Genomic DNA, 26,360 nt, shown 5'->3' with positions numbered 1-26,360 from the left:
ATTGGGTAAGTAGCACCCTTCATTATAGTATAATATAGGATGTACAGATAAGGGCCCCAGACCGCAATTTGATCTTTAAAAAGGTCTCCGGGAATTTTGTTGAGACCAGGCGCCAGACCCCATGGAAGCCTAGTTATGGCTGTTTCAAGCTCCTTCAGTGTAATTTTGGATTCTAAGGGTTGGCTATTATAGGGGACTAAGGGAGGAAGGACCAGATTGTTGTTTGGGGCTAGGACATAAGAGGGTACCTGAATAGAAACATCCATTATGGTACCATCTTCAGTGGGAGAAGCATACAGCTTCTGATAATGTTCGACCCATCTCTCAGGTGCAATGTTACAAACATCAACCTTTTGACCCACCTTACTACCAGAGTGAACAGTGGTCCAAAATCCCCTCATGTCCCTGGACCCAAGGGCATTTTTTATTGTGGTCCATTTAGAATCCTCCCGGGTCTGTTTAGCATTAGACTGTACTTTATTATGCTCATGCCTCTTGGTTTGGATTAATAATCAGTTCTTGGCTTTAATAGCAGCCAGAAGTGCCACCTTGACTGCCTTACAATTAGCGTCGAACCAAGAATTTCCCCTCCTATTTTTCCTTGGATTACGGGCAGGTGGATTAAGTAATTGCATAAGACTCGATAATAGTTCTGAATGGGTGTTAAGGATTTGGTTGGAACGTGCTTCCTGCCCCCGTCCTAAGTGACCACTAAGATCATCAAGTGCCCAAAGAACACTTTGATACAGTAGACTCATGAGTTCGAGAGAGTTTTTAACAGATGGCCATTTAAGCCTTCTTCTGTTGTTGGATATTAATGGGGGCTCCCAGGTGGTTGTTCCATCGCCCTGGGTTATGCCCAATTCAGGGAGATTTAAATCAAGTACAAAGGCATTGTGGTCACTATCGTGACGAGGATGGACCACAAAATCAATGATCTTGGGCCAGGTACAAGCCTCGACCAGAATATAGTCAATACAGGAAGATTGGGCTAGCCGATTGAAAGTATGATTACCCTCTAGGTCAGATTTAGAATGACCATTACAAGCTCTCAAAGAGTGGCCCAATGCAATGGAATTCATTTGGAGTGCTAAAGTGGTCCAGGCCCTGATTGGAGAAATTAGCAGATCAGGGAAGGACCATACGGAGTCCTCGGTGCTAGAAATAGATTCTAGCAAGCCTGGGAGCGGCTCATATTGATAATTGAAATCTCCCGCAACTATCAAAATACTCTCACCCTTGACCTATGAGATGAAATTATCTAGTATATCCAAAGTAGGAGATTCTTTACCCGCCCTGGTAAGACGGGAATAGACATTAATAAGGGTTAAACGAAACTTTGGAGTAAAGGAGAGTCTAATGCATTGAAGATCTAATGAAGGGGATTTAAATGTGTCACCATACACCCCAGATGGGAGCCTACAAAAATAGTCAAAAATAGTCATGCCCCCAAAGGGTCTCCCTCTCGCACCCGACGAAGCCAAAGTGTTTACTGACAAAAATCCTACCCAATGCACGTTTTCCCTAGTCCATGTCTCTTAAAATGAAAAGCCTCCCCAGTCAGGGCTATACATTTTATTAGAGAGTCCTGCAACATTCCAGGATAAAATAGACATTTTATCACTAGAACCTTTCGCCCCACCATTGTGTCCAGGTTCAATCCTAGTCACTGGGGCTTGCCCAGCAAAACTACTATCACTAGTTACGATATCAACATTACTGGCTTCCACCTCCCTGCAGCCCCTTAATGGATAGTCCAGTTGGAAGTGACCTACAGATAATGCTGGCTCTGGGGGGTCTAAAGTTACTAAAAGATCCCTACTTGTAGTGGTGGCAGCTGGATCTAATTTTCCAGGGGACACGTCCTTGATAAATGTAGCCACACACGACCTGGGTTGGGAGACAGGGCTATCGAGGATAACTTGCCCACTTAGTCAGTCAACTTCCACCAGGGGGGCAAAACGATTTGAAGCAGGAAAACCAAAAGAAAATGGATTTCGGTAGCAGAAAGTAGGGGTATTAAGAGAATTGTTGGCCCGTAGGTTAAGACGATTTATGGGCTGAAAGAAGCCTTCCCTCCCTGGCCCACGATAAAAAAAATCTAGGGTAAGGGCTCCGATAGACAGAGATTGGTTGGAAGGGAGTGAGACATGAGACATTATTCTTTGATTAGTTGCTGGATGCCTAAAGTTGATAATTACGCAATCTCCACTAATGGACTTGTAGGTAGGGCCCACCCTTGCAACCCTCCTAGCCATCAAAATCTCACCAGCCTTTTCATAAGGAAACTACTTGTTCTTCACTAGCCAGTACAAGATAGCTCCGTCACACCTCAGCACTGGAACAAAGGAATGTCTTCGGGCGGCTAGCAGCAGCAAGCTCACCCGGTTTGTTTACCCTCTTCGTGACACGGATCACCCGCTCCACTGGAGCTCTGTCTTACTTTTAAACTCCACCGGGCGCAATGTAGGCATAGGCTGCGTCCAGCCTCAACGACTCCTGGGGATGTAGTCTCCCCCGTTGGCGGCCGCGCACTGAGATGGAAACAGGCAGCGGAAGCCGGGAAGACCAACGGTGAGTGCCCCCACACCTCAGCACTGGAACAAAGGAATGTCTTCGATGTGGCCAGCAGCAGCAAGCTCACCCGGTTTGTTCACCCCCATCGTGACACGGAGCACTGGAATCAGTCTGGACACCAATCCCACAATCTATGTTGTCTAAACGTGCAGATCCTATATAGGTTTATAGGAACTACACGACAAATGACATTGCCATAAAGACTATAAGCGCAGTATCTATTGAATGAAAATAACTGTAACAGTGAGGAGACAGAAAACGAAATTTGATCCCAGGGAAAGGAGATTTTCAATCTTCTCAGAGAAACAAAGAATAACATAAACAGAGCAGAAGCAGTGACATAGCAATATTGTGTAGAAGAAAGAGGTTGAACCTCAGCACAATACACAGTGAGAAACCAAACAAAAACTGGGCAGTTGCAGGGAGGAATAGTCAACGAGGCTACACTGGAGTAGTTTAATACGAGACTGGAGGAATGGTAGGTGCCAGTATCATCTGTTAGGTCTGATCTTGAAGGCCGAAATACAGCGAAAAAACGTAAGGTCTCATATTCAGTTGAGCCTTAGGTCACTTTCTAGTCAGAGGTGTGTTCACATAGAAAGAAGAAAGGAGGGACAAGGCATTGAAAATAATTAAGGAGACAACTATTGGATTACATATAGTGGAATTGTAAACATCCTCAAAGCTGTTCTTTGATTTTCACTGTTGTGAATTGTGAATGTGAACTGATTTGGGATTACGAACACCCAGCAAATAAAGCTGCCGTTTTTAGAGTTTGTGTATATGTCTTATTTTAATAATGTGCACTAGTCCACTAAACATCCAAGTCACGTTTACCATTTTATTCCAACATTAAACGGAACAAGCTGATTAGGCACTCAATTCCACATCAAATATTGTTAATGCAAGATAAAAATTATAATTCCAAGCACAAAAAGAAATGTCTTTATCAATGCTTGTTTATTCTGTCTTTTGGTACTATTTGGCTGGTGAAAAATGGGAGCTTGATTTTTTGTCGGTTTCCGTGTGCCCAGTTTCAAAAAGTATAACATATATGTATAGTATGCCCTGTCCTCTTTTAATATTTCTGCTCTGACTCCCAGTTTCTTCTTTCTCATCCCCTCCTTGTGTCTCTTTTGGATCCTTCTCCTTTCATCTTCTCGATCCACTGATTAGAATACCCTCACCCTCAACACCTAGGGGCCCATTAGGATAGCGGGCGGATCACCCCCGCCAGGTTGGCGGTAGCCACCGCCGGCCTGGCGGGGGCGATCCGCCAGCCATCCTTGCTTCAAAGACCCCCTGCCATATTAAGATGGCTGGGGGGTCAGCGGCGGACGGAAAGACCGTCTGCGCTTTTCCACCTTGGTTGCCTTGCGACCGGGGCGGAAAAGGGTTGTATATGGCGGTGGTGTGTATCAGACACCGCCAGCCACATTACAATGGGCTGTAAACAATGCCTTTCGGTGGCGGCAATGCGGCCATGGAAAGGCATGCAGAGTCTCCCTGCGGGGGCCCGTTGCGGGCCCCCAGGGTCTCCGGGGGAGTGAAAGGTGCACATGGGAGGTACCGTTTCAATGTACAACATGACAGGCACCGCACAGTGCCTGTCATGTTGTGCAATGAAAAGCACAACGTGCATTTTTAGCATTGCGGCAGGCGGTGCTGAGAGCACCGCCTGCCACAATGTTAAAAATGCAGGATGTGCCCACCACTGTGGCGGGGGCATCCTAATTCCCCCCACGGGACCCCCGCCCTTATGGCGGGCGGTCCCGTTGTCCGATAGGATGGCGGGCAGACAAAGGTCGCCCGTCATCCTTATTTCCTCCTTAGTCTTTGCTGGAAACTGAAAACACATCTTTCCTTCTTTCCCATACAACTTGACCCATCCAGGCTCAACATCCAACAATAATCTGTAATTTCCCATAATGCGTTGTTGCCAAACCTGCTGTTGTCTTTGTGTTTCTGGCATGGTTGGTGGCTTAAATTAAAAGTGCCTTAAAACGATTTAATCGGTAAGCAGAATGAAACTTTTGCATAAATATGTCTCTTGTTGGTGTCACAAGAGGTAACAAGAGTACTCAAGGTTTGTTTGGACAAAAGGTTTTTACATTTCAGTTCCAGTCATCATTCCTCCCAAACTTCCGATGTCTTCAGCTAGCAGAATGACACATCCCTCCAATATCTACACCCCCATCATCAAACCACTTAAAAATGCAGGAGACCAGGATACCTACCTTAAAGGTGCCTGAGAACTCTGTTCCATCCAGCTCGTCACGGATCTCGAGTTCCTTGTCTAATTCTACGTCCCATTCAGAGGCGCTCATGCTGGAAGTAGCACGGTCACTCCACTGGGTCAGGAGAGAATAGAGAAGCCTGGGTTATCTTCGAATAGATGCAAGCTTGTTAGTATAACTCTACAAAAATACCAACTTCAAGATTCCTGGATCTGAACAGCAGTTAGTGGATAGTACCAGATTACTGCTCTGGCGTCCAAATCAACTTTATCAACAAAGCACTATTCCGCCACTCAAGATGTGACCTTACCACTTTACATGAACTACTAGCTGTGGTATTGTGATGATCCCATCAATTGACCTACTTTCCAATACAATAAAATGTATATATGAGAAATATATTTAGAGACCTTTCTGGGTGCTTGCAGAAGCATTTATAAAATGATTTAAAAAGTAATTGCAGATCACGATTTGATTATATGCTTGTTTGTAAAATTATTCCTTAGGAGTGAGGAAAGGAAATGGATTTCATACATGTGAATTTGGAGGCCGGGAATCCTTCCAAGCGTTTTTTTAGCAGCACAGATGCTGCTGAGGTCCTGAAGATTTATACATCTGATTTGTTGAAATATATATCTGTCTCAGCATTTCTTCCAGGGTTTTCTGCTGACTTCCACCCTTCATACACATAAAGACAGTGTCATGCTGTACTGAAACAGCAGGGAATGTCCCAAGCCTAGTCAGCGGCCATCTTGCCTACTCCATTCCTTGTTTTTTTAACTTATAAATCAAGCAGCAGATGGCAGGATGGCTATTTCAAGTGCATTCTTTGGGAGCGATGATTTTCATCTTCTAAATAGATACAGCCAATTTTGTTCGTGCTCAATAAACCCTTGAAATATAATTGCATATATAGAAGCACTTGTGTGACTATATGGATACCAAGGGCCATGGTAAAAAGCAAAAGTTCCAGGGTGGTCTTTCACCAGCCTCAGATTGACCAAGTGGTAAACACAGTTGTATGATACAACCACACATGCATAAAGCAAGCATGCCTAAACAACGCAGTCTGAACCACGACCGCATCTTTACCAAGCATGTCTTTACATCGAATTTTGTTGTAAAGGCATGACTGCTAAAGGATATTTGTGAGAAATTGCACACACCAGCCCCCTGCCCTGTCACCTAATAGCCAAAACCCTAGCCAGTGCTTAATTTGTAAAAAAAAAGATAGGTTCCAGGGCTCTAGTCAGGAGTTCTCTGCAGCTTGCACCATCCATTGCCACTGTCATTGTTGCCAACGGCAGGGCCTACACAACTACTACTAGCCAGCACGCGACAAGTGTAACAAAGCAGTATATTCCAGGCCCCCAAAGCTATTGCAATAGCTTGGGCGGCAGGTATTAATTATGTTTAATGCATACTGAATGAATTAACAATTGCTTTTCTGCTGTCATAAGTGCCAGTGTAGACAAATGAATATTCATGTTGACAACTAAGTGCTGGTGCCGACCACCGGAAACCACCAGCTCAAATTAACCACTGACCCCAGCCCTGCACTACCCTCCCCAGCCCTTAAAACTACCCCAACTCCACACCCTGAGCCCTATAACCCAGCACTGCCCAAAAAACTACCCCACCGCTAGCTCCCCCATCCTGAGCCTTAAAGCTGACCCGCAGCCCTGAGCCCTAAAACTGCCCCCCACTCCTGGAACTTGGCACCTCTGCCCCACACCCAGCCCTAAAACCAACCGGGCCCCATCTCTCAAAACTACCCCGGCCCCTACCCCCCACCCTGAGCGTGAAAACTGGCCCCCAACCCTAAAAATTAACCCCCCCCCCCCAAAGACTCGGCCCCAGCATCACTTGCCAGGCCGCCTCCCATAGCTTTCTCATCCGACCCTTCCTGTTCTGCACATCAAGACCGCTGACTGCCTTATCCATGCAAATGCGTGGTTAAGGCATAAGCCTGGTTCAGGCAAGTGTTGTTCCACTTGCACTTAAACTGGACTTGTGGCTCAGCCCCCATTGTAAAGGTGTTTCCTGGTAAAAAGCGGACACTTTCAAATTAGTACATTTACACGTATTTTTCCCTTTTATTAGTGTCCAGAAGTACACATATTGCTGAGAGTTTTAACATGGTACTGACATATCTACTTAGATTTGCACAAAGGGTTCATTTAAGTTCAGTAGTTAATATCTAATTTACCAAACTTTCCACTTAGCCTTTGGAGACCACAGTAACTCCAAGCATTGGCAAAGGCAATAAGTCCGGGGTTAGTTGTCAACTTTGTGGCTTCTTTTTTTGTCTTGTCATTGCTTTTGTAAAGCTTGATGGTTCAGGAATTCGCAAGACAATAACCCTTATATAAGTAAAACATTGGCTAAATTTGAAAAATATTTTTTTAATCTTACAAAGCACACATTTTCAAAGCCACACAACAACAAACCAATGGATGAAGAGGGCTGGCTGAAAGTTCCTATAAGTAAATATACCATATTTACAATTTTAGTAAAATCAAAAGGTCTTGGCTAATGTCAGACCACAAAAGCAGTTGCTTAGTGGATATAATGAACTTCCCAATGTTTTACTACAATACTCTGCACATAAGCCATTCCAGAAAAGAAAGCTACTACACTGTAAATGGTGTAAATGGCGTAAAATCCCTCAATTCACAGACCCAGAAAGGAGGGCGTCTCAAGATTTAGACTCACTTTTTGGGACATGTGTTGCTATTGATAGTATAAATTTGGTGATTGAGGAATGCTGGGGGTTACCTTAACATTTATCCTCAATACTTGGCACATTTTCTGCTATTAGTGTTATGTGCTTCGGGGACTGTGCAAGGGTCAGAATGGCCCAAGATATTTACTCTGTTTTGGGGTTCGTTGTTTGCTGTTAGTACTGTGAGTCTGAGGAATGTAGAAAGTGTGGCTCAAAATATATCATTCATATTTTGGGTATTTAATTTTTTTTGTACTATAGTTGTGGATCACTTGAAATTTGGGAGAGCCTGCGGCACTATCTTGAACGTTAGTAAAATTTTTGCTGTCGGTGTTACATATCTGTGGGGTAGGGCATAGATAAGTGGGCCCAGGTTTATCCTTGATTTTTGGATCTTTGCTTACTGTTTTTAGCATCTTCCCCAACCCACAGAGCAGGCAGATGAATTAAACCACTCAGGAGCTGTAATCAAGGTCAAGCATTACTCTATCCTTCAACACATACTGACACACTGAATTGAATTGAATTGAATAAAAATTTATACCGCGCAAACAATAACCCGAAGGTATCAAGGCGCCTAACAAAAAATCATAAATGTAAACACAACACCACTACAGATACGCCTGCGCAAAGAGATGTGTTTTCAGAGCCCTTCTGAATGCCTGAAGAGTGGGTAGGGATCTTATTTACAACGGGAGGGCATTCCACCACTTGGGCGCCAAGGTGGAGAAGGCCCTGCCACCCCATTTCGCTCTCCTGAAACGGGGGGTAGATAGGAGAAGTCTGCCAGAGGAACGCAGATCCCTAGAGGGAGTGTAGCGGGACAGGATGGATCCTACACCAGTGGGACTGTTTTTAGCGAAAGCCCTCTATGTCATACATAGGGTCTTAAAGTGAATGCGGTCCTCAACAGGAAGCCAATGCAACAGCTTTCTGGCCACAGTGGCTGAGGTGCGTTTAGGAAGATCCAGGACAAACCTGGCAGCAGCATTCTGGACTACCTGCAAGCGCTGCAGTAGACTCTTATTCATTCCCGCAAACAGCGCATTGCAGTAGTCCAGCCGGGAGCAAATGAGGGCAACAGCAAGCTGTTTCCTTGCCTGCAGGGATAGGTAATGCCTGATCCTCCTCAAAACATGAATAATGCCGCAGCAGGTGGAGATGGTTCTGCTGACTTGTTTACCCATGTTGAGGGCAAGATCAATCATAACCCCGAGATTTTTTGCAGAGGAGGTAGGGGTGGGGCAGGCTCCTAATGAGTCTGGCCACCAGCAGGATGACCATACGTCATCTTTCCCTCCAAACACCATTACCTCCGTCTTCTCTCCATTCAGTTTTAGCGAATTAAGGATCATCCATTGACGACTGCCTCCATACAAGATCTAAAGTTGGAGGCAGTCGGGACGCTAGTTCATGATATCAACCAGAGGGTTGTAATCCACACTGTGCATTACATCGTACTTTCAGTTAACCACGCCCTAACACCTCCTGAAATGAATCGTTCAATTACACCATTTGCTTGGAGCCAGAAGTGTGTACTCTTTTGGTGTTTGACGTTGAGACAGACAAATTATTTTAACACTTTTCTGTTGAAGGACGGGCCTTGTCAGATTTGAGGATTTTGGGGACACCCCACACTGCAAAGATGTAACCAAGACGTTCTATGCTATGAGTTTGTCATGGGTTGTCGAAGATACGTCTTCCACTAAATGAAACTGTGAATATTCATCATTGACTACCATGAGATGGTGTTCATTTAAAGGCCCAAAAAAAGTCAACTGCAGGAAGATCATACATTGTCACTGGGTGATGCGTTTCGTTGGGCGACAAACAATTGCAAATGTGGCATGCCTTCAATTCCTTCTCGACTCGTTCATCTAGCCGAGGGAGCCGCACTCGATCTCTTAAGGCTCTTTTCGTTGCTACGATAGCACGATGTCCTTCGTGGGCCAGCTCGATGACCTGCTGTTTTAGGACCCAGGTTTGACGATTTTCGAGCCTCGCAGTATTACACCTTCTTGGGTCCCTTTTAACTCATCCAGTACATTTTTGAACTTTGGAATTCAACATTATCTCTTCCATTATGCATTGTAATAAGTTATTTGATTATGGCCATGTCCTTCTCTGCATTGTTGGCAGCAGTGATTTGTTCCACAGACAGAGCCGCTAGTGTTCTGGATTTCATAATAAAGTTAAGATATGCTTCAGCTGTTTATGGTGTTGAACTGTGATGATGTGCTGGTAGCTGCTAAAAGTAATCTGCAGGAGTTTGTTCCTTCCAAGGTTGATGCACAATCTCATAGTCATACTCTTGTAGTCTTAACCCGCACCTCTCAATGTGAGGGGGCATCTTAGCCTTCGGGTTTCCAAAAATTGTAAGTAATGCCTGGTGATCCAGGATGACAGTGAATCGTTTTCCGTAGAGGCACACATGAAAATGTTCGCAGGCCCAGATCACAGCCAGACTCTCTTTCTCCTGCTAAAAGTAGGCACATTCTGTTTCAGACAGGTTTCGACTAGCAGACGTCACAATGTGTCCCTGGGTATTCTGATTGCCATTGTGTTGAGCAAGGATTGCCTCTAGCCCTAGTTGGCTTGCATCAACTGTTATTTTGGTAGGCAACTTTATTATTATTATTATTATATTTCTTATATAGCGCCAGAATCGACCCCCGAAGGGGTATCTTCGCGCTTGCCTTGGGAACCCGTCCTGGTTTTTCCCTGAGAGATAGCCCCTACATGGCATCCCCAAGGTGAAAGCCAGCCATCCCGCCGCGGGGGGCCGTTGTGGAGATTAAGCAAGCTTAATGCCCAGAGTTGCAGAGTGTGAACCCATGATTAGGTCAGGCACCGTAGCGAGAATTATCGAGTCCGTGGACATTTGAGCTCAACACCCTGCCGCGTCGGGAATTGAACCCTGGTCCCGGGTCTGACCTCTGCGTCAGGGTCTGCCTGCTCTAACCAGTGAGCCACACTTCTCCAGGTCTCTTAGGTTGAAGTAGGCCATTTAAGTTGCATCCTCAATCGCATGTTTAATGACTTTGAAAATCCGGAGGCCACTGAAACAGTACATTTCGCTTTGTCAAGTCTCTCAATGGGGCACTCACTATGGCAAAGATGCAAATGTTTCTTGAGCAGTAACTGATCATGCCTAGAAAGGATCGCAGTTTGGTAACTTTATGCAGGGGCAAGTGGATGAAAGTGCTTGCACCTTGTCTGGGTCTGGAGTCGTTCTCCTTTCACAGAATATGTGCCCCCAAAACTTGAGTTTAGTTTTGTGAAACACACTTCGCAGCGTTCGGGCTGAGACCTGCATAAGCAAGTTAATGGAACACTTGAGTAAGGGCTTTGTCATGTCCTTTCTGTGTTCTCCCATAAACCAGTATGTCATCACTGTAATTGAAAGAATGTGTAACAGATTGGATTACCCTGCGAATAACATCCTGAAATATACACAAAACTCATTCTCTTATATCTGAACAAACTAACATGAGTTGAAAATGTAGTAATGTACCTGCACTTCTCCTCCTTCTTGAGCTGATGGTATCTTCACTCTGGTCAAGATGCAAAAAGACTTTGGCTCTGCTCATTTGCATGATCATCTCCGCAATATGTAGACCAGGGTGTCTCTCCCGCTCAATGGTTTGGCCTGTCACTACTGTCCTTTTTTGGCACTCTAATTATGTGCGAAATCCATGGGGTGGGGCCTGTGGAGTGTTCAATGATGTCATGTTTTAAAAGTGCTTCCAACTCGGCAACTCTGTAGTGCAGGTGAGCAACAGGGCGAATGTCTTCATTGATATGAAGCTGTACATTCATTTTCTTGAGTTTTCCAAGGCCATGGAACAACAACAAGAATTGGCTTGGGATCTGAGCACAGAGGTTGTTTTTGAGGTATTTCAAACCAATGTTAGCAGCGGTGGCAAAACTGAGCAAACGGGCCCAGGACAAAGTCCCTTGAAGAACAGGGAAGACATGGCTTGGCAGTTCGGGCTGCACTGTTCCCATGAGGCACAGGGTCAGACTGATTTGCATATAGCCATGTCTGAACTGGGGTGGCTGAGTGAGCTAAAGAATGGTGATGGATTAAACCCAGATCAGTTGACTGGGGGTGAGTGTTTGATTTGCTCAAACGGTGAGTCCCTTGCTCACTTGGCCACTGGATTCTAGATAGCCTGGCTGATGAGGATTATGAATCCGAAACTGGTCTCAGGATGCTTGTTTCCGGTCCAGGGAAGACATGGCTTGGCAGTTCGGGCTTGACTGTTCCCATGAGGCACAGGGTCAGACTGATTTGCATATGGCCATGTCTGAACTGGGGTGGCTGAGTGAGCAAAAGAATGGTGATGGATTAAACCCAGATCAGTTGACTGGGGGTGAGTGTTTGATTTGCTCAAACGCTCTGTCCATCATCCCCTTTTGTATCGCTATGCTACTACAAACAACATGAAAGCAGCAACCGGATTGGTGAAGTTGACGGGCGACACACCTTTGCAAGACCACTGCGTGACGACGTGTGGTGGGGCATGACGCCAGATCCTTAGCGCTCAGGTCTCCCTGACTATAACTAGAAGGCCAAGACCCAACGGAGAAATAATTAGAGTCTCACCACATTTAGCCCCTCCTAAAGCATTGTCTCTGACAAGATGGGAAACATAGTTGTCGTGCTGCTTTCCCTGAACTGCAGCCCCACCACCTGGGACGTGTGCCACCATAAGAGGAAGACTGAGCAACCAGCAAAACTGACTGCCACTCGACCAGCCCTGGGATCCCAAAACTACAGTAGACTTTGCACGACCTTTGCAAGCTGACGTGAAAAGCTGCATAGGGCTCCAGCATTCTGTCCTTTGCAGCCTTAAGGAGGACTGCGGTGACATCAGAGACAGCGTTAGCGAGTGAGTAAAATCACAGATAGCACACAGTGCATACCACCTTCGAGGGTAGAAGCGGGTGCAATTTAGGAAAATGCTCTTGGGCTAAATTAATACTGTTAAAGAGCAATAGCATAGTGCTATATTGCCATAATGCGCCTTTCGGTATGGTGGGAGTTTGTCTACCTTCGCATTCTTGTCTTCGGGACTCCTTCATAGGAATGTGGTAGTAGATTAGGGTCATCAGTGGTCCGAGCGTGGTTAATATGCTTCATTGGCGTGTGTGTGTGCTTGTATGTGTGTGTGAACGTGATTGTTCATGTCAGTGTTTCTTCGGAGGTCTGTACCAGTCGGGGTGAGCCATCTGGGAGGATATGCTTACTTTTTACTTTGTTTATTGTTATTTTCATTTGTATACAACAAGCGGCACATGACATGTACAGTAAATCATGATCTTTTATAGTTCTTTCAATTGGTACTCATCTTTAGAGGATTTGCTTACTTGTGTCTAAGTGATCAGCGCATGCCTGGAAGAAACACAATCCTTTTCCAGGGCTTTCTGTTAGTGTGTAAATAGAGTAAGCATGAGCGAATTTTGCGAATCTGGCGTTCGCGAATTTTGCGAATTTGCGAACTCGCAATCCGCAAAATCCGCGAATTCTCGCGAATTTTTTTTTGTTTGTGTTGTCAAGGATTTCTGCCAGTTCGCGAGGGTTTTGTACAAGTTCGCAATTGCGAACTTACATGTCGGCTCGCAACGGTCGCGATTATGTTGTTTCTACGTCTGGTTCATCATCACAGGTTCCCAGCACCCTCTGTTTCACCCCTGCCACCCTCTGTTTCACCCATGCCACCCTCTGGTACATCAATGCCACCCTCTGGTTCATCATCACTGTAGATTATGGGGGGAAAAAGCAAGCACACCTGCCCTGCTTCAACTGACATGAATTAATTTGGGGTTGATTTATTAATGTGTCACTGTTTTCAAATTCCAGTCTGGCACCTGCTTGCTTATCTGTAATTTGCTTTCTGTTGCAGTGCAATTTTTTTTCCAGGACCTTTGTGGCCTACTTGTAGCTATTCTATGAGCCTGCTGTGAGGGTCAGAGCAGGGTCATACAATTGTTGCAACTAGCAACTGAACTCTGGAGGGGCCCCAGTCAGGCAGCACTACAGGGAATTGTTACTAATGATGAGTTTGAACTTTTGAACCTGCTGAATGCTTTCACTTTTGAAAAACTCGTTTTTCTGCAGAACAGCATTACAGCAACTGTAATGCCCCAAACAAGCTTACTTGTGAAAGTTGATTTGTAATCCAAAAGTGATCCAAAGAAAGTCAAAAGGCCTCAAATCCAAAAAAGTGCAGGCAAATGTCAACCTGAGGAGTTATTCTGATAAAAATCGTCATTTTCAGAAGGTCTATGCTGCTTGCTAGTGGATTTCTTGTGCAGAATTGCAATTTTTGTAATTTTGCGAGTGCAAGATTGTTGCTGCCCGCCGCACCTACATGTTCGCAATTGCGAACTTACACCGCACGCCGCAAAATTGTATCACCAAGAAAAAAAAATCTGCTGCGTGCGAATTTGCGGATTTTCGGTAAATTCGCGAGCGTTCGCGGATTGCAAATTTACAGAAAATCCGCAAAATTCGCGAGCGGAACGGATTTTCCGCCCATGCTTAAAATAGAGCCAAGTGGAACATTTGTCGCTGCGGACGAGTCTGGCAGCTTCTGCAAGTTCCATTTCGGGAGCTGCTGCATGGTCAGTGTGTGCCCAAGCAGGCAGCTTTTGATCACGTAATCAGCAAAAAACAAAACATTTACATTTGAATGTTTGATTTAATATGCATTGGTTTTGGGTCAATTAATCTTATTGTCCTATTTACTGCAATGAATGATTGGCTAGTTTAAACAAAAATACCCATTTTACACCCTGTGGCAATACTGCGCAAAAGTGTCTCAAGCACAGGATGGATGTTTTACCTTTTCTATGCTGTCACATGACAGACAGAAACATGTAAGTGAGCAGCATGTACCACCATACATTACTCGAGTATGGTTAGGAGCAGTTTTAACTTTTTTTTCGTTTAATTGGCAGTGGAGGCTCTCTCTTTCAAGCTTGCAAAGAAAATCTCGGCCCTGCCAACCACACTCTCCACCTCGGAGAGTTGATGCAGTTTTAAGGGTGACAGACACAGAGGCAGCGTGTTCACAGCACTTGTAAGTACATGTAAATATGTGTTAGCAGCTTTTCAATCTACATCTGCTACCTTCCTATCCCATTTCTGTGTTTCTGTGCAGTGGGTCAAATGTGAAGGTCTGATTTCCTTTCATTCCTGTCGCTCTTCTTCTTTCTTATTTCTTTTTAACCCCTGGGCACTGGGTATTGTCTGGCACCATCCTACATTGCCACTTGATGAGTGGTATGAGGATTGACAGGGAGTGAAAAATTTGGTTTGGCGGAAGCACAACAGCACTGTTGAGTGCACTAATAAAAAAGTGCTTCTTACAATGGGAACTGAATGCTCAGCCACGCTCCATCACATGATGATCATATTTGCTCTATATAATATGCATGCTTTATGTCTTAGATGTGGGGAGCATTGTAGCCCAAGAGGTTGTGTAAATAACCATGGAGGAGGTGAATTGTGGTCATCCTAAATAGGCAACTACCTTCGTCAATATTATATGAAATCTTTTTATTGATGTCATAACTACTCTTTCACAATTGCCTTATAAACCTTCTTGATTTTTCAAATTTGCACTATTTGCCCACTCTTTTTTCAAAATTTTCTTGGGGGGAGAACCCCCCCTGAGCTCCTAGTATAAGATTTGGGTTTCCTCACTACCCTCGCTCGCCATAGGGCCCTCATCAGGAAACTTTACGCCCTACCACTTTCAAATGTCACCAACCGCCACTGCTTTTGGTACAATTTTACATCAGTCTGTGAAATTTTCTTTAACACTTCTTTCACTCCATCACCTGCAAAGTTTTTCAAATATTTGATGATCTTCTTGTCATCTTCTTCTTCCTCTAGCGCATCTATTAAGTCATTGAATGTTTCGATTCACTCAGCCCACCTGGTACTAATGTTCTGCTTCTTAGAAGTGTCAAAAGGTAGTGGCGGCCTTAGGAACACGGTTGCATTGTATTTTGCATTCCCTTCACCTGCCATTGTGTTGGTATGTGCTGTTCAGGTAATTGGGGTGTGGGTTGGCACCTACCGACAACTTCTGTAATGAGAAGGTGCCGGAGAAACATGTGTTACAGTAGGCTTCAATTAAATTGGATGGTGAGTAAGTTCTCTGTTTCCCGTACCTTGTTTACGTTATCGTTATTTCTTGCTTTGTAGGACAAATGGCTCGGTTTTTGGAGCGCAGAATCTCTGTTGTCCATCTCACCAGTGGTTTTGAAGGCTGTTCTGAATAGGTTCCTTTGCAGGGCCTTCGATTGCTTCTGCAGATATGTATGGGCTGGAGCAGGGCTTTGATTTCAAATGTGTTGGTTGCAGACCACTCTGCATCAATTCTGAGCACATGTAGCACGCCTGAGCAGTTTGCCATATCGTTGCGAACTCTCAGGGAGATCAGTTTTGTCTTTTTGGGCCGTACCCCATACTCGTCGCCAGTTGTGGCATCTTCCCCAACCCAGAAGCATGCAGATAAATTGAGCCACATGAGAAATATAGTCAAGCATTCCTTTATTCTTCAGCAGACACTCACACACTGCGAATTTTAGATCATACTTTACATTAACCACACCCTAACATCCCCGCATATTATGTACTTGAGAGAAAAGCCTTGTGGTCATTTTGTCTGCCTGACTATTCTTTGTATGTTGGGTCTAGCAATACATGTTTACCTTGCACACAACATTTTGGGAGGATGTGGGTACACACTGGTGCTGTTGGGGGGCTCTTCAAGGGTGAAGGCTGGCCCAAGACTTATTCTTAATTTTTAGAAAATATTTTGCTGTGGTATGTGTCAGGGAAGTGTTGGTATTGCTTTAAGATAGAACTTAGATTTCAAGACTATTTTATTTTTCAAAAGATTGACTGTTGGCAACCTCACAATTAAGGCAGATTTAAAGTCAGAGAAAACATATTTATATATATATATATATATATACACATATATATAGATATATATATATATATATATATATATATATATATATATATTAAACAACGCAAAAACCCCAAATCCTGGGTTTTCCCAATGAGAGCACTCCAAACCAATACAGCGTAGGTTCGTCACGATTTTTATTAACAAAACCTTCAGCAAATCAATCCACAAACGCGTTTCGGCGTTGCCGCCTTCGTCAGTGTAGATTGACACTGTTTTTGAATTGCATTTAAAACAGAAACCGTGATTACTTTTAGGTCACGTGTCCTCAACAAAAATGAAATAAACATTGACATAGAAAACGGTACATGAGGTAATTCATTCATTACTTTCACGGCGGCCATCTTTGAACGGCTATTCGGCTCATTTCAATATATACATTCTAGGTTACTCTAGGAGAGCCTTTATCTCCTCTCAACACAGTCATACATGAAAATTCATTTTCTTAAGCTTTTCTAGTGTCCTATGCTTTTGCTATATGTACAGATGACACCAATGCCGAAAGTACCTGATATGTGATTTACACAACTTAATCTTGGTGAAAATCACTGGGTGTTCACAGTATTGCAAGTCACCAAAAATCCAAAACACAGTTAAATAGAGTATTTACAATCTAGCCCTGAATGAAAAAAAAAATATATATATATATATATATGTATATATATATATATATATATATATATATATATATATATATATATATATACATACACAATTATTTGGTTATCTAGAAAGATTAATGAGAAACGAAATTAACAAAGGTTGGGAAGTAGTCACTATGGAGAAATATATTGCAGTAGATCGAGTGCCCAGAGGCCTAAGAATTTTACATTACTGAACCGCCCTAATACAAACCTGAAATGCTGGAAGAATGGGGCAGAAACAACATGTAGTGCTCCAGAAAAATGATGCAAATCATCTTCAAATATGCAAAGATAGATCTGGATGACATACATAAACTGATAAACAACATAGAAGCACTGATCCATTGCCTAGAAGATAATGAAGAAAGCAAGAAATACAGAAAAGAGATGGAAACCAGACTTGACAAGTATGAAAAAGAAATTGAGGAAAAAAAACAAAGAAAATGTAGACGGGATGAAAGGGATTATGAATTTGGTACAATATTTACCTTTGCCAAAAGTTTGCAACATTAAAACAACAATTGCAAGGAAAGTAGGTGAAAGGGAATGAATATGATTCCACTATTAGCGAATCAGAGGCTGATCTAAGTGAGGGAGAAGGCACAGCGACAGCCATGAATAAAACCACTTTTTTTTAGAGGAGATGATACTCCTCTATATAGACCAACGACCAGGGAATGCAGGAGGGCAAGGGAGAGGGCGTGGACGATGTTGGGGCCGAGGAAGAGGAAGATGAGTCAGCCATTCAGGAAAAGAAAAACAAAGAGGGGGAACAAGAAAACACAAGCAAATACCCTCTACGCAAAAGACAGAAGAAATAGAATCAACAGCTGACTCTGACATAGAAAAAGCTTTGATAATTAATCTATCACAATACACACTGACTGAAAATCAACAAAGAGTCTTGAACAAAGAATTAACATTCTGTCCAGAAAAGCATTACGACTACGTGGAAACACAAATTGACTTATATAAATATATATGGAAACTAAAATTAGTACAGTTTTTGGCAAAAATAGGTATACAACCGCCCCATGATCAGAATATAAGGACTCCCAATGTCAAACTATCCATCGATCAAATACATGATTTAAAGAATGTGTATGATCTTGTTTTGAATCTAGATGATGAGGTAATGCCCAATACACGGATACTAAAGGAATTAAAAAAGAAATAACCTAGGACATGAACACACAGAACTGAGATCACAATCCAAATTTTGTCCAATACTAAATCCAGGTAACAGAATTTATCTGTATCAAGAATTGGCCGTAGCGGACTTGGAAATGCTGAATAATAACATACATCCAAATCGGAAGGAGAATCTAACAAAAGCAGAGAGACAAGCCCTAAAAAAATTGATAAATAACCAAGAAATCGAAATTGAACCAGCAGAGAAGTGTGGAAACGTAATAATGGACAAAGCTCAGTACAAAAGAGTGACGCTGAGACAATTGAATGTATCCAATAACTATAAAAGATTGAAACAAAACCCAATTAATGAACTAACATTAGCTCTAAACAAGAAATAAAATCATGTCAGGAAAAGTGTCTGTTGGAGGAAGAGGAAGCAACTTTTTTGAAAAACAAAAGTCAAATCATTCCCAAAATGTACTTCCTTCCTAAAGTCCACAAGACATTAAATAATCCTCCTGGAAGACCAATAATATCATGTTGTGGAGGATTATATGAATGCATCTCAAAGTATGTAGATCATGTTCTGGCTCCAATGGAAACATTATTAAATTCATACATTAAAGCTTCTGGAGACGTTTTATGAATGTTGGAAGATATCGAGTGGCAAGATGGATATCTTTTAGTTACAGTGAACGTAGTATCATTATACACGTCCATAAGCCATGAAATCGGACTCAATGCTATCAAATATTTTTTGTGCCAAAAAGACATAAGATACTTGGAACAGTCAAGAATGATAATGGAAACGGTGGAAATCTGTTTGAGGAATAATAAATTCATATTTGATCGTCAAATATACTGTCAAATATGGAACTGCAATGGGAGTTTCCTTCTCTCCAAGCTACGCAAATCTCACAATGGGCTGTTAAGAGAAAACTGTAGCTTGGGGAAAAGGAAAGGATCAGTACACGGAAAAATCATGCAGTGGTTGAGGTATATCAATGATCTTTTTAAAATATGGAATGGTACGATAGACGAGTTCATGGAACACTTCAGCCTGTTAAATAATAATGATATTGGTGTGTAGTTCACATGCAATAGTAGCACCAAAACTGTACAAGTGTACATAGAGCAACAACAAATAAGAACTACGGTCTAGCGGAAACCAACAGCAACAAATAGCATACTGAGTGGCTCAAGCTTCCATCCAAGAACTCTAAAAAGAAGTATATAGTATGTAACCCTGGGCTAGTAACTCTGCTCCGCCAGTGGAGTTTGCAGAGATTTGCCTACTCCGCGCTCCATTGCGAATGCGGAGGTAGGCTAAACTCCGCCTCCGTGGTGGAGTGGAGTTAGCCGCTCCCTCCCCCCTCCCAAAGTCTTTAAAAATTAAAAAAGAAGGCACTTAACTGTGTGTCTGCCACCTCCCCTGCCTGGCTGCTCTCCTTCCTGCTCCTCTTGCGTCCTTCTTCATTTAAAAAACACTACTACGTACAGCAAAGTGGTTTTTTTCATGAAGAAAGACGCGAGGAGCCGGAAGGAGAGCAGCCAGGCAGGGGAGGTGGCAGAAACGTAGGTAAGTGCCTTCTTTTATAATTTTTTAAGAATTTGGGAGGGTTTGGGAGATGGAAGGGAGCGAAGGGAGCGGAGTGGAGCAGAGCAAAAGCGTAGCTCCACAGAGGTTTTTTCAAACTACGTGGAGCTACTCGTAGAGGCACTACGCCAGCTCCGCCCACCCTTAAGCGTATGGTGAATTTTTAATGATAAAAAGAAATTGCTCAGATGAAAAAAGAACAGATAAAAAATAAAGAGACTGAAAGTAAATTCTTGAAATGAGGATGTAAGCGATCTGATATCGAGGAGGGCAAGAAAAGACCGGAGAGCATCACTAGAGCACAAACCTTAGTAAATACTAATAAAGAGAAATAGGCCCCCAGACTGCTTGTGGTCTAAGCGGAGGTCTCCCGCCCTCCTTAAGGGAAGCTCTCTTAGTTAAGTTGTTGAAACCTGATAAGGCATCCAAACGCTGTGACTCCTACAGCTCCGTCTGGATTATTAATATTGACGCCAAGATATTAGCTAAGATGATTGCCCTCCGGCTAAAGCCACTGGTTCCACTGCTAATGCTCCCTGACCAGTCAGGACTTGTACCTGCCCGGTCCACCACACACAACCTGCGCACGCTTTTTACTACTCTACTTTGACTCTGATTTTCAAGCTGTAGCTGCGTTGCTTGACGCAGCAAAAGCCTTTGATTCCCTTCAATGGGCTTATATGTTTACAGTCCTCACAAGAATGGGCTTCCCTCCTTTTTTTCTTCAGTGGATCAGGGACCTCTATACTGAGCCGGTAGCCAGGGTCTGTTTCAATGGGTGGGTGTCCTCTACCTTTCCTATTCACAGGGGCGCTAGGCAGGGATGCCCTCTATCACCAATGCTTTTTGCATTAGATCTGGAACCTCTCGCATGCAAGCTGTGCCAGCTACATGCCTCTGCCGCATTCCGTTATCGGCAGCGCCCTCTTCTTGTCTCACTATATGCAGACGATATACTGTTATACGTCCGCGAGCCTGCCACCTACTTACGGGAGTTGCTTTGTGAGTATGTCAAATTTGAAGGATACTGGGGCCTAGGGATCAATTGGGCTAAGTCTACGGTATTTCCCCTGACGGCTGGCACCTGCAAGTTTCAGCTAGATTTCCCACTGCCCTGGACCCGGGGAAATACCTGGGAATCTGGTTACACAGGGACCATGCGCGGGTTATTTCCATGAATTATGGCTGCACCATCTGACACCTTACAGATAAGGCTGAGCGCTGGTCCCGGCTGCCCCTGTCGCTTGCGATCGCATCACAGTGATGAAGATGACTATTTTACCTAAGCTGTTGTATCTTTTTGTAAATATTCCTATTCGTCTGAACATCTCTGTTTTTAAGGCCCTGCAGTCAGCCTTGCTATCATTCGTTCGTCTGGGGGAGCAAGAGGCCTCGCTGTAGTTGGTATACACTTGTTCAGCCATTTGATAGTGGTAGCTTCGAAGCTCCAGATATGCGTCTCTAGTATTTGTGCGCTCATGTGCTCTTTGCGCATTATTGGTTCTTCCCTCAAAAGTTCCTGCCACATACAGCAATAGAAGCGGATGCCATCCTTCTCCTGCCGTTTGTGGCGGCGGCGCTTATCGATGTCGGTGGTGGCCCCAGGGCAGAGATTAATCCAGCCTGGGCTTGGCAAGCTCTCACTTAAAGGGCACAGCTAACCTATCTTTATGCCCCACAGCTGCCAATAGCGGCGCACCCTGACATTTCGGCGGCACAGGAACATCTGGCCTTGTGTGCTCTGAGGTCTGCCGGCGTACTTCAACTGGGAGATCTGTATAAACAGGGCCATTTCCGTTCACTGCCAGACGTGCAGGCAGGTCAGACTAACGGTCTGATGTTAAGTTTCACATATGTGAGGGTGCGACAGACGGTTAAAGTGATCTACCCTGATTATCCTGCTGAACCACAAATGTTGCGAGCACGTCGGGTAGTGCTGGGTGGCGAGGAGGGCAAGGGTCTGAGTACTAAATTATATGCTGCATCCCAGAGTGAGATGGAGCCGGGGGAGCACCATTCATATCGTAAATGGAATGCTGCATTGGGTTACATCCTGCCACTAGACCACAGGCAATTTTGCTGTACGCTAACTGGACGCCTTACTGCCATCTGTAATTTGCGCATTATTCATTTTACATGTCTACACCAGCTATACTATACTCCATTGCAACCATGTAAATTTGGATTGAGCGATACAGCTTGTTGTGTGCGGTGTGGACAAGCGGATGCCGATTTCTTGCACCTTGCTTGGCAATGCGCAGGTGTGGCTGCCTTTTGGACTAAAGTTGTGGGTGTGCTGATGGATGTGGTGCTTGATCGTGTGCGGTGTGTGCAGGAAGTATATCTGCTGGGTGACGTGAAATCCTTGAAACCGGTAACCAGCAACTGGTTGCAGTAGCGACATTATTGGCCAAACGAGCCGTGGCACAGTGCTGGGGTGCCAAGTCGCTCCTTACGGTCCAGAGGTGGATCCAACACCTAACCTACTGCAGGGAACAATTGGAGACCTATGAGGAGGACCTGCCGGAGTCATCTCGGCCCAAAGATTTATGGACCCCACTGACCATGTATCTAATGAGTCACCCTAATCTGTGATGTGTCTTATCTCCTTTTTCTTTTTGTACTTTGCTTGTTTTCTATATAGGTTTGTTTCACCTTGGGAACAACTGCATGTGAACCTTTCTATTTGTGTTGACGAATAAATACATTCATATCACTTAAAGTTCCTTGGCTGTAAGATGCCACATCCTCGTAAGTGCCGAGGGGGGAGTTGGGTGGGGTGGGTTGTTGGCTCATGGAGCTTTTGCTATGTCTATTCCCTGTATCTTGTTATTCCCAAAAATTACTTGTGTTGATACACGCTTTGTTGATAATGATGGCTCCCTAATGGGGCGTGTATATTGTAACTGCAAGCTCTTAATAAATAAAATAAAAAAATACAAAGAGAAATAAAGCGCAAACAGAAAAGGATAATCAAAAGATCAGGCTAATATTGACATACAGTAAGGAGACTCAACAAATAATTAAAAATATTAATACACTTTGGGACACTTTAAAAGATCCAAATATTAGCTACAAACTAGGAAACAGACTGAATGTGACATACAGAAGAGCCCCCTCTTTTTACGATAAACTGGTACATACTCACTTCACGAGGCCGAAAATTGCATCATGGCTACAACACCACCAAGAAGGATTTACCAAATGTAAGAAACGTAAATTTTGCCAAAAAAGTAAAAATGTCAAAGAAATCAAGGATTTTAAAGGAAGAACATATGTGATTGATGGGAAAATCAATTATGAAACAACATATTTGGTTTAAATGCTAGAATGTAAATGAGTCCTGAGATATATAAGCAGCACAATCTACTCACTTAAAAAAAGAATTTTAGAGCATAATAATGACATGAACTATGCAATGACGAAACAAGTTGACACATCATGGATACCACTGGCAACAAATGACCTATTGGGGATGGCCACAGTACTACCAAATGAAAGAGGTGCAGACAGAACATTAAAATTGAGACGATTGTAATCTAGATTCCACATTAGGTTCAGAACCAAACAACCTTACAAGTTGAATGGTGATGAGGAACTGTATGTGCATCTTTAGTCTGTGGTATTGGACATAAAAAAATCACATCATCAACATACTATGTAAGGTACTCTTAAAATATCAATTAATATGTGGTAATAACAGGTTGAATTATGTCATCATCAAGAACTAAGTTAATGAGTTTCCATTATCCACTTAGAATATTTGTTATGATACAGTGGGCACTTAGCCGGAAACATGAATTCAGAAGTAATACAGATGTCTCGCAATCAATATATTGCGGAAGAGCTTATTACTAGGGTAATAAGGCACTTCTAATGATCAAATGATTCAGTTTTCACTATCCACTAAGGATTTAGAATGTGTGTCTTGTGATGGTGAGTAGAAAATGATGGCACTTAGCCGGGATTGTGAATGAATTGTGGGGAGATCACCAACACACATCAGTACGTATCCGGGAATGTGTAAAGCAAATAATAGTCCGATAATCGATATATGCACCCATCAATAAAAATTACCTGCCATTCATTTACAAATACATGCTTCCATCTAAACTGGAAAATAAGGACCAATTTGAAGAATAAATGCCTCACTATTGTTACTCATGGGAGATGTAGCGATTTGAATATAATATCAAATATTCAATTGCAATGACAACACAATATGGATTGGTGTCGTTACAACGCAGGCTATTACAACGCCTGCTGTTACAACGCGGTTTTTACATCGCATACCACTACAACGCATAGTGCTTTTAAGCGCTGGATAGTGATTTATTTAATTTACTATTCCAACTCCAGTCCCCGTGGATAGTAGGGAAGGTGTTGGATAGTAAATTAAATATATTCCCTATCCTAGAGCGCCCCCCAGCGCAATGCGTTGTAATGGTTTGCGTTGCAATGGTTGCGTTGTAATGGTAGTGCGTTGTAATAAATGCGTTGTAAGTGATGTTTCCCCACAATATTCGTAAATGTACATGTTTTTAATGTCAGGAACTACATGTCCCATAATTCCTCATTGTGGGCCTACTGGGTATTTGTGTATAAATTAGAAATTAAAAATTGAATCGCTAACCGTGATCCAGACCAAGTTCGTCCAAACGTGTTGGTTGATGGTTGAAAGTGTTTAAAGACTGCTGTAATTTAAATCCTTGGAGTGAGATGAAGTTATTTTTGATGGTGAAATGAAACTCTAGGTTGGATTCAGGACTCGTTGGTCGCACCGGTCGTGATGCGTGCTGTGTTCAGAATCCTTTGATGAGATATATATATATATATATATATATATATATATATATATATATATATATATATATATATATATATATATATATATCTATACTACTATTATAAAGAGAGAACTGTGTCCTTTGAGCCAGGTAAACTCGAAAAGTACACCACCAATCGCAACACCCAATACAGCGTTGGAAAGGGCAGTTGCAGCAGAAGGACATAGGCTAGGCAGACGCCCACCATATACATTTAAAAATTAAAAGAACCGTGCCAGCAAAGTAGTCCCTTGTGGGCGTGTATGTGTTGTGCTGTGGGCTTGTGCTGGGGGGGCGTGACAAATGCTGGGGGCGTGTGGTACGTTCCGCCCTTCGGGCTGGACTGTTCCCATGAGGCACAGGGTCAAGGCTGATTTGCATATGGCCATGTCTGAACTGGGGTGGTGTGGAGTGCAAAAAAACGATGGATTTAGTCCCAGATCTCTGTACTGGGGTGAATGTATGACATTGTTCTGCATTCTGTCCATCAACTGTTGTTTTTGCATTTGTCACCCCGAGTGGTTTGGGTATGCTGAGGCATGAGTCCCATGCTCTCCACTCCACTGGAGTCAAGCTATCCTGGCTGAAGACGGCTGATAGCCAGAAGTTCGTGAAAGAAATGGCTTGGCAGTTCAACCTGGAATGTTTCCATGAGGCACAGGGTCAAGGCAGATGTGCTCATGGCTGTGTCTGAACTGGGGGTGGGGGCGTGGAGTGCAAAGAAAATGATGGAGTAGGCCAAGATCTCTCTATTGGGGGGAATTTAAGGCATTGTTCTGCATTCTATCCATCAACTGTTGTTTTTACATTCTGCCCTTCATGCCATGTCTCATATTGTGTGCTGGGGGTGTGGGCGTGTGCGGGGCGCGCGTTGTGTCATATATTTCATTGTTTTTCTTCCCAGGTTCTGTACATTCCAGCTCCGCGTGTCCACCCTGCTCCCTTTAAATACCCCTGAACCCCGCAATCAAAACCCACCCTTACTCCTTAAAATACCCCAACACCCTTAAACACTAACCCATCTTAACCCTATAAATATACCCTGTACCCCAAAACCCAAACCTATACCTAAATCCTAAAAATACCCCAAAAACCAAACCTACCACTGAACCCTAAAATACCCCTGTACCCCATAACCCAAACCTAGCCCTGAACCCTTAAAATACCCCTGTACCACAAAACCCAAATCTACCCCATAACCCTAACATACCCCTGCACCCCAAACCCCAAACCTAGCCCTGAACCATAAAAATAACCCTGTACCCCAAAACCCAAACCTACCCCTGAACCCTAAAATACCCCTGCACCCCAAAACCCAAACCTAGCCCTGAACCCTAAATATACCCCTGTACCCCAAAACCCAAACCTAGCCCTGAACCCCTAAAATACCCCTGTACCCCAAAACCCAAAACTACCCCTGAACCCTAAAAATACCCCTATACCCCAAAACCCAAACCTAGCCCTGAACCCTAAAAATACGCCTGTACCCCAAAACCCATACCTATCCCTAAACGCTAAAACTACCCCTGTACCCCATAACCCAAAACTATATCGAACCCTTAAAATACCCAAACACCCCAAAACATATACCTCAGTACCTCAAAAACATACACCCCTATATCCATAC

The 26,360-nt window shown here is 43.5% G+C and overlaps 1 protein-coding gene across 1 annotated transcript in view; it reads right to left on the bottom strand.

Moving 5' to 3' along the window:
• Positions 1–26,360, bottom strand: part of LOC147728953 (uncharacterized) — a 291,189-nt gene that overhangs the window by 137,169 nt on the left and 127,660 nt on the right. The window contains exon 11 of the mRNA XM_086959204.1: positions 4,815–4,928. Within this exon, the coding sequence (XP_086815330.1) occupies positions 4,815–4,928 (114 nt within the window). The remainder of the gene's footprint in view (positions 1–4,814; positions 4,929–26,360) is intronic.

The sequence above is a fragment of the Lissotriton vulgaris genome, chromosome 2_2 (genome assembly GCF_964263255.1).
Source record: "Lissotriton vulgaris chromosome 2_2, aLisVul1.2, whole genome shotgun sequence".
Classification (NCBI taxonomy): domain Eukaryota; kingdom Metazoa; phylum Chordata; class Amphibia; order Caudata; family Salamandridae; genus Lissotriton; species Lissotriton vulgaris.
Note: the sequence above shows the minus strand (reverse complement) of the source record. Positions and strands in the feature narration are given on the sequence as shown.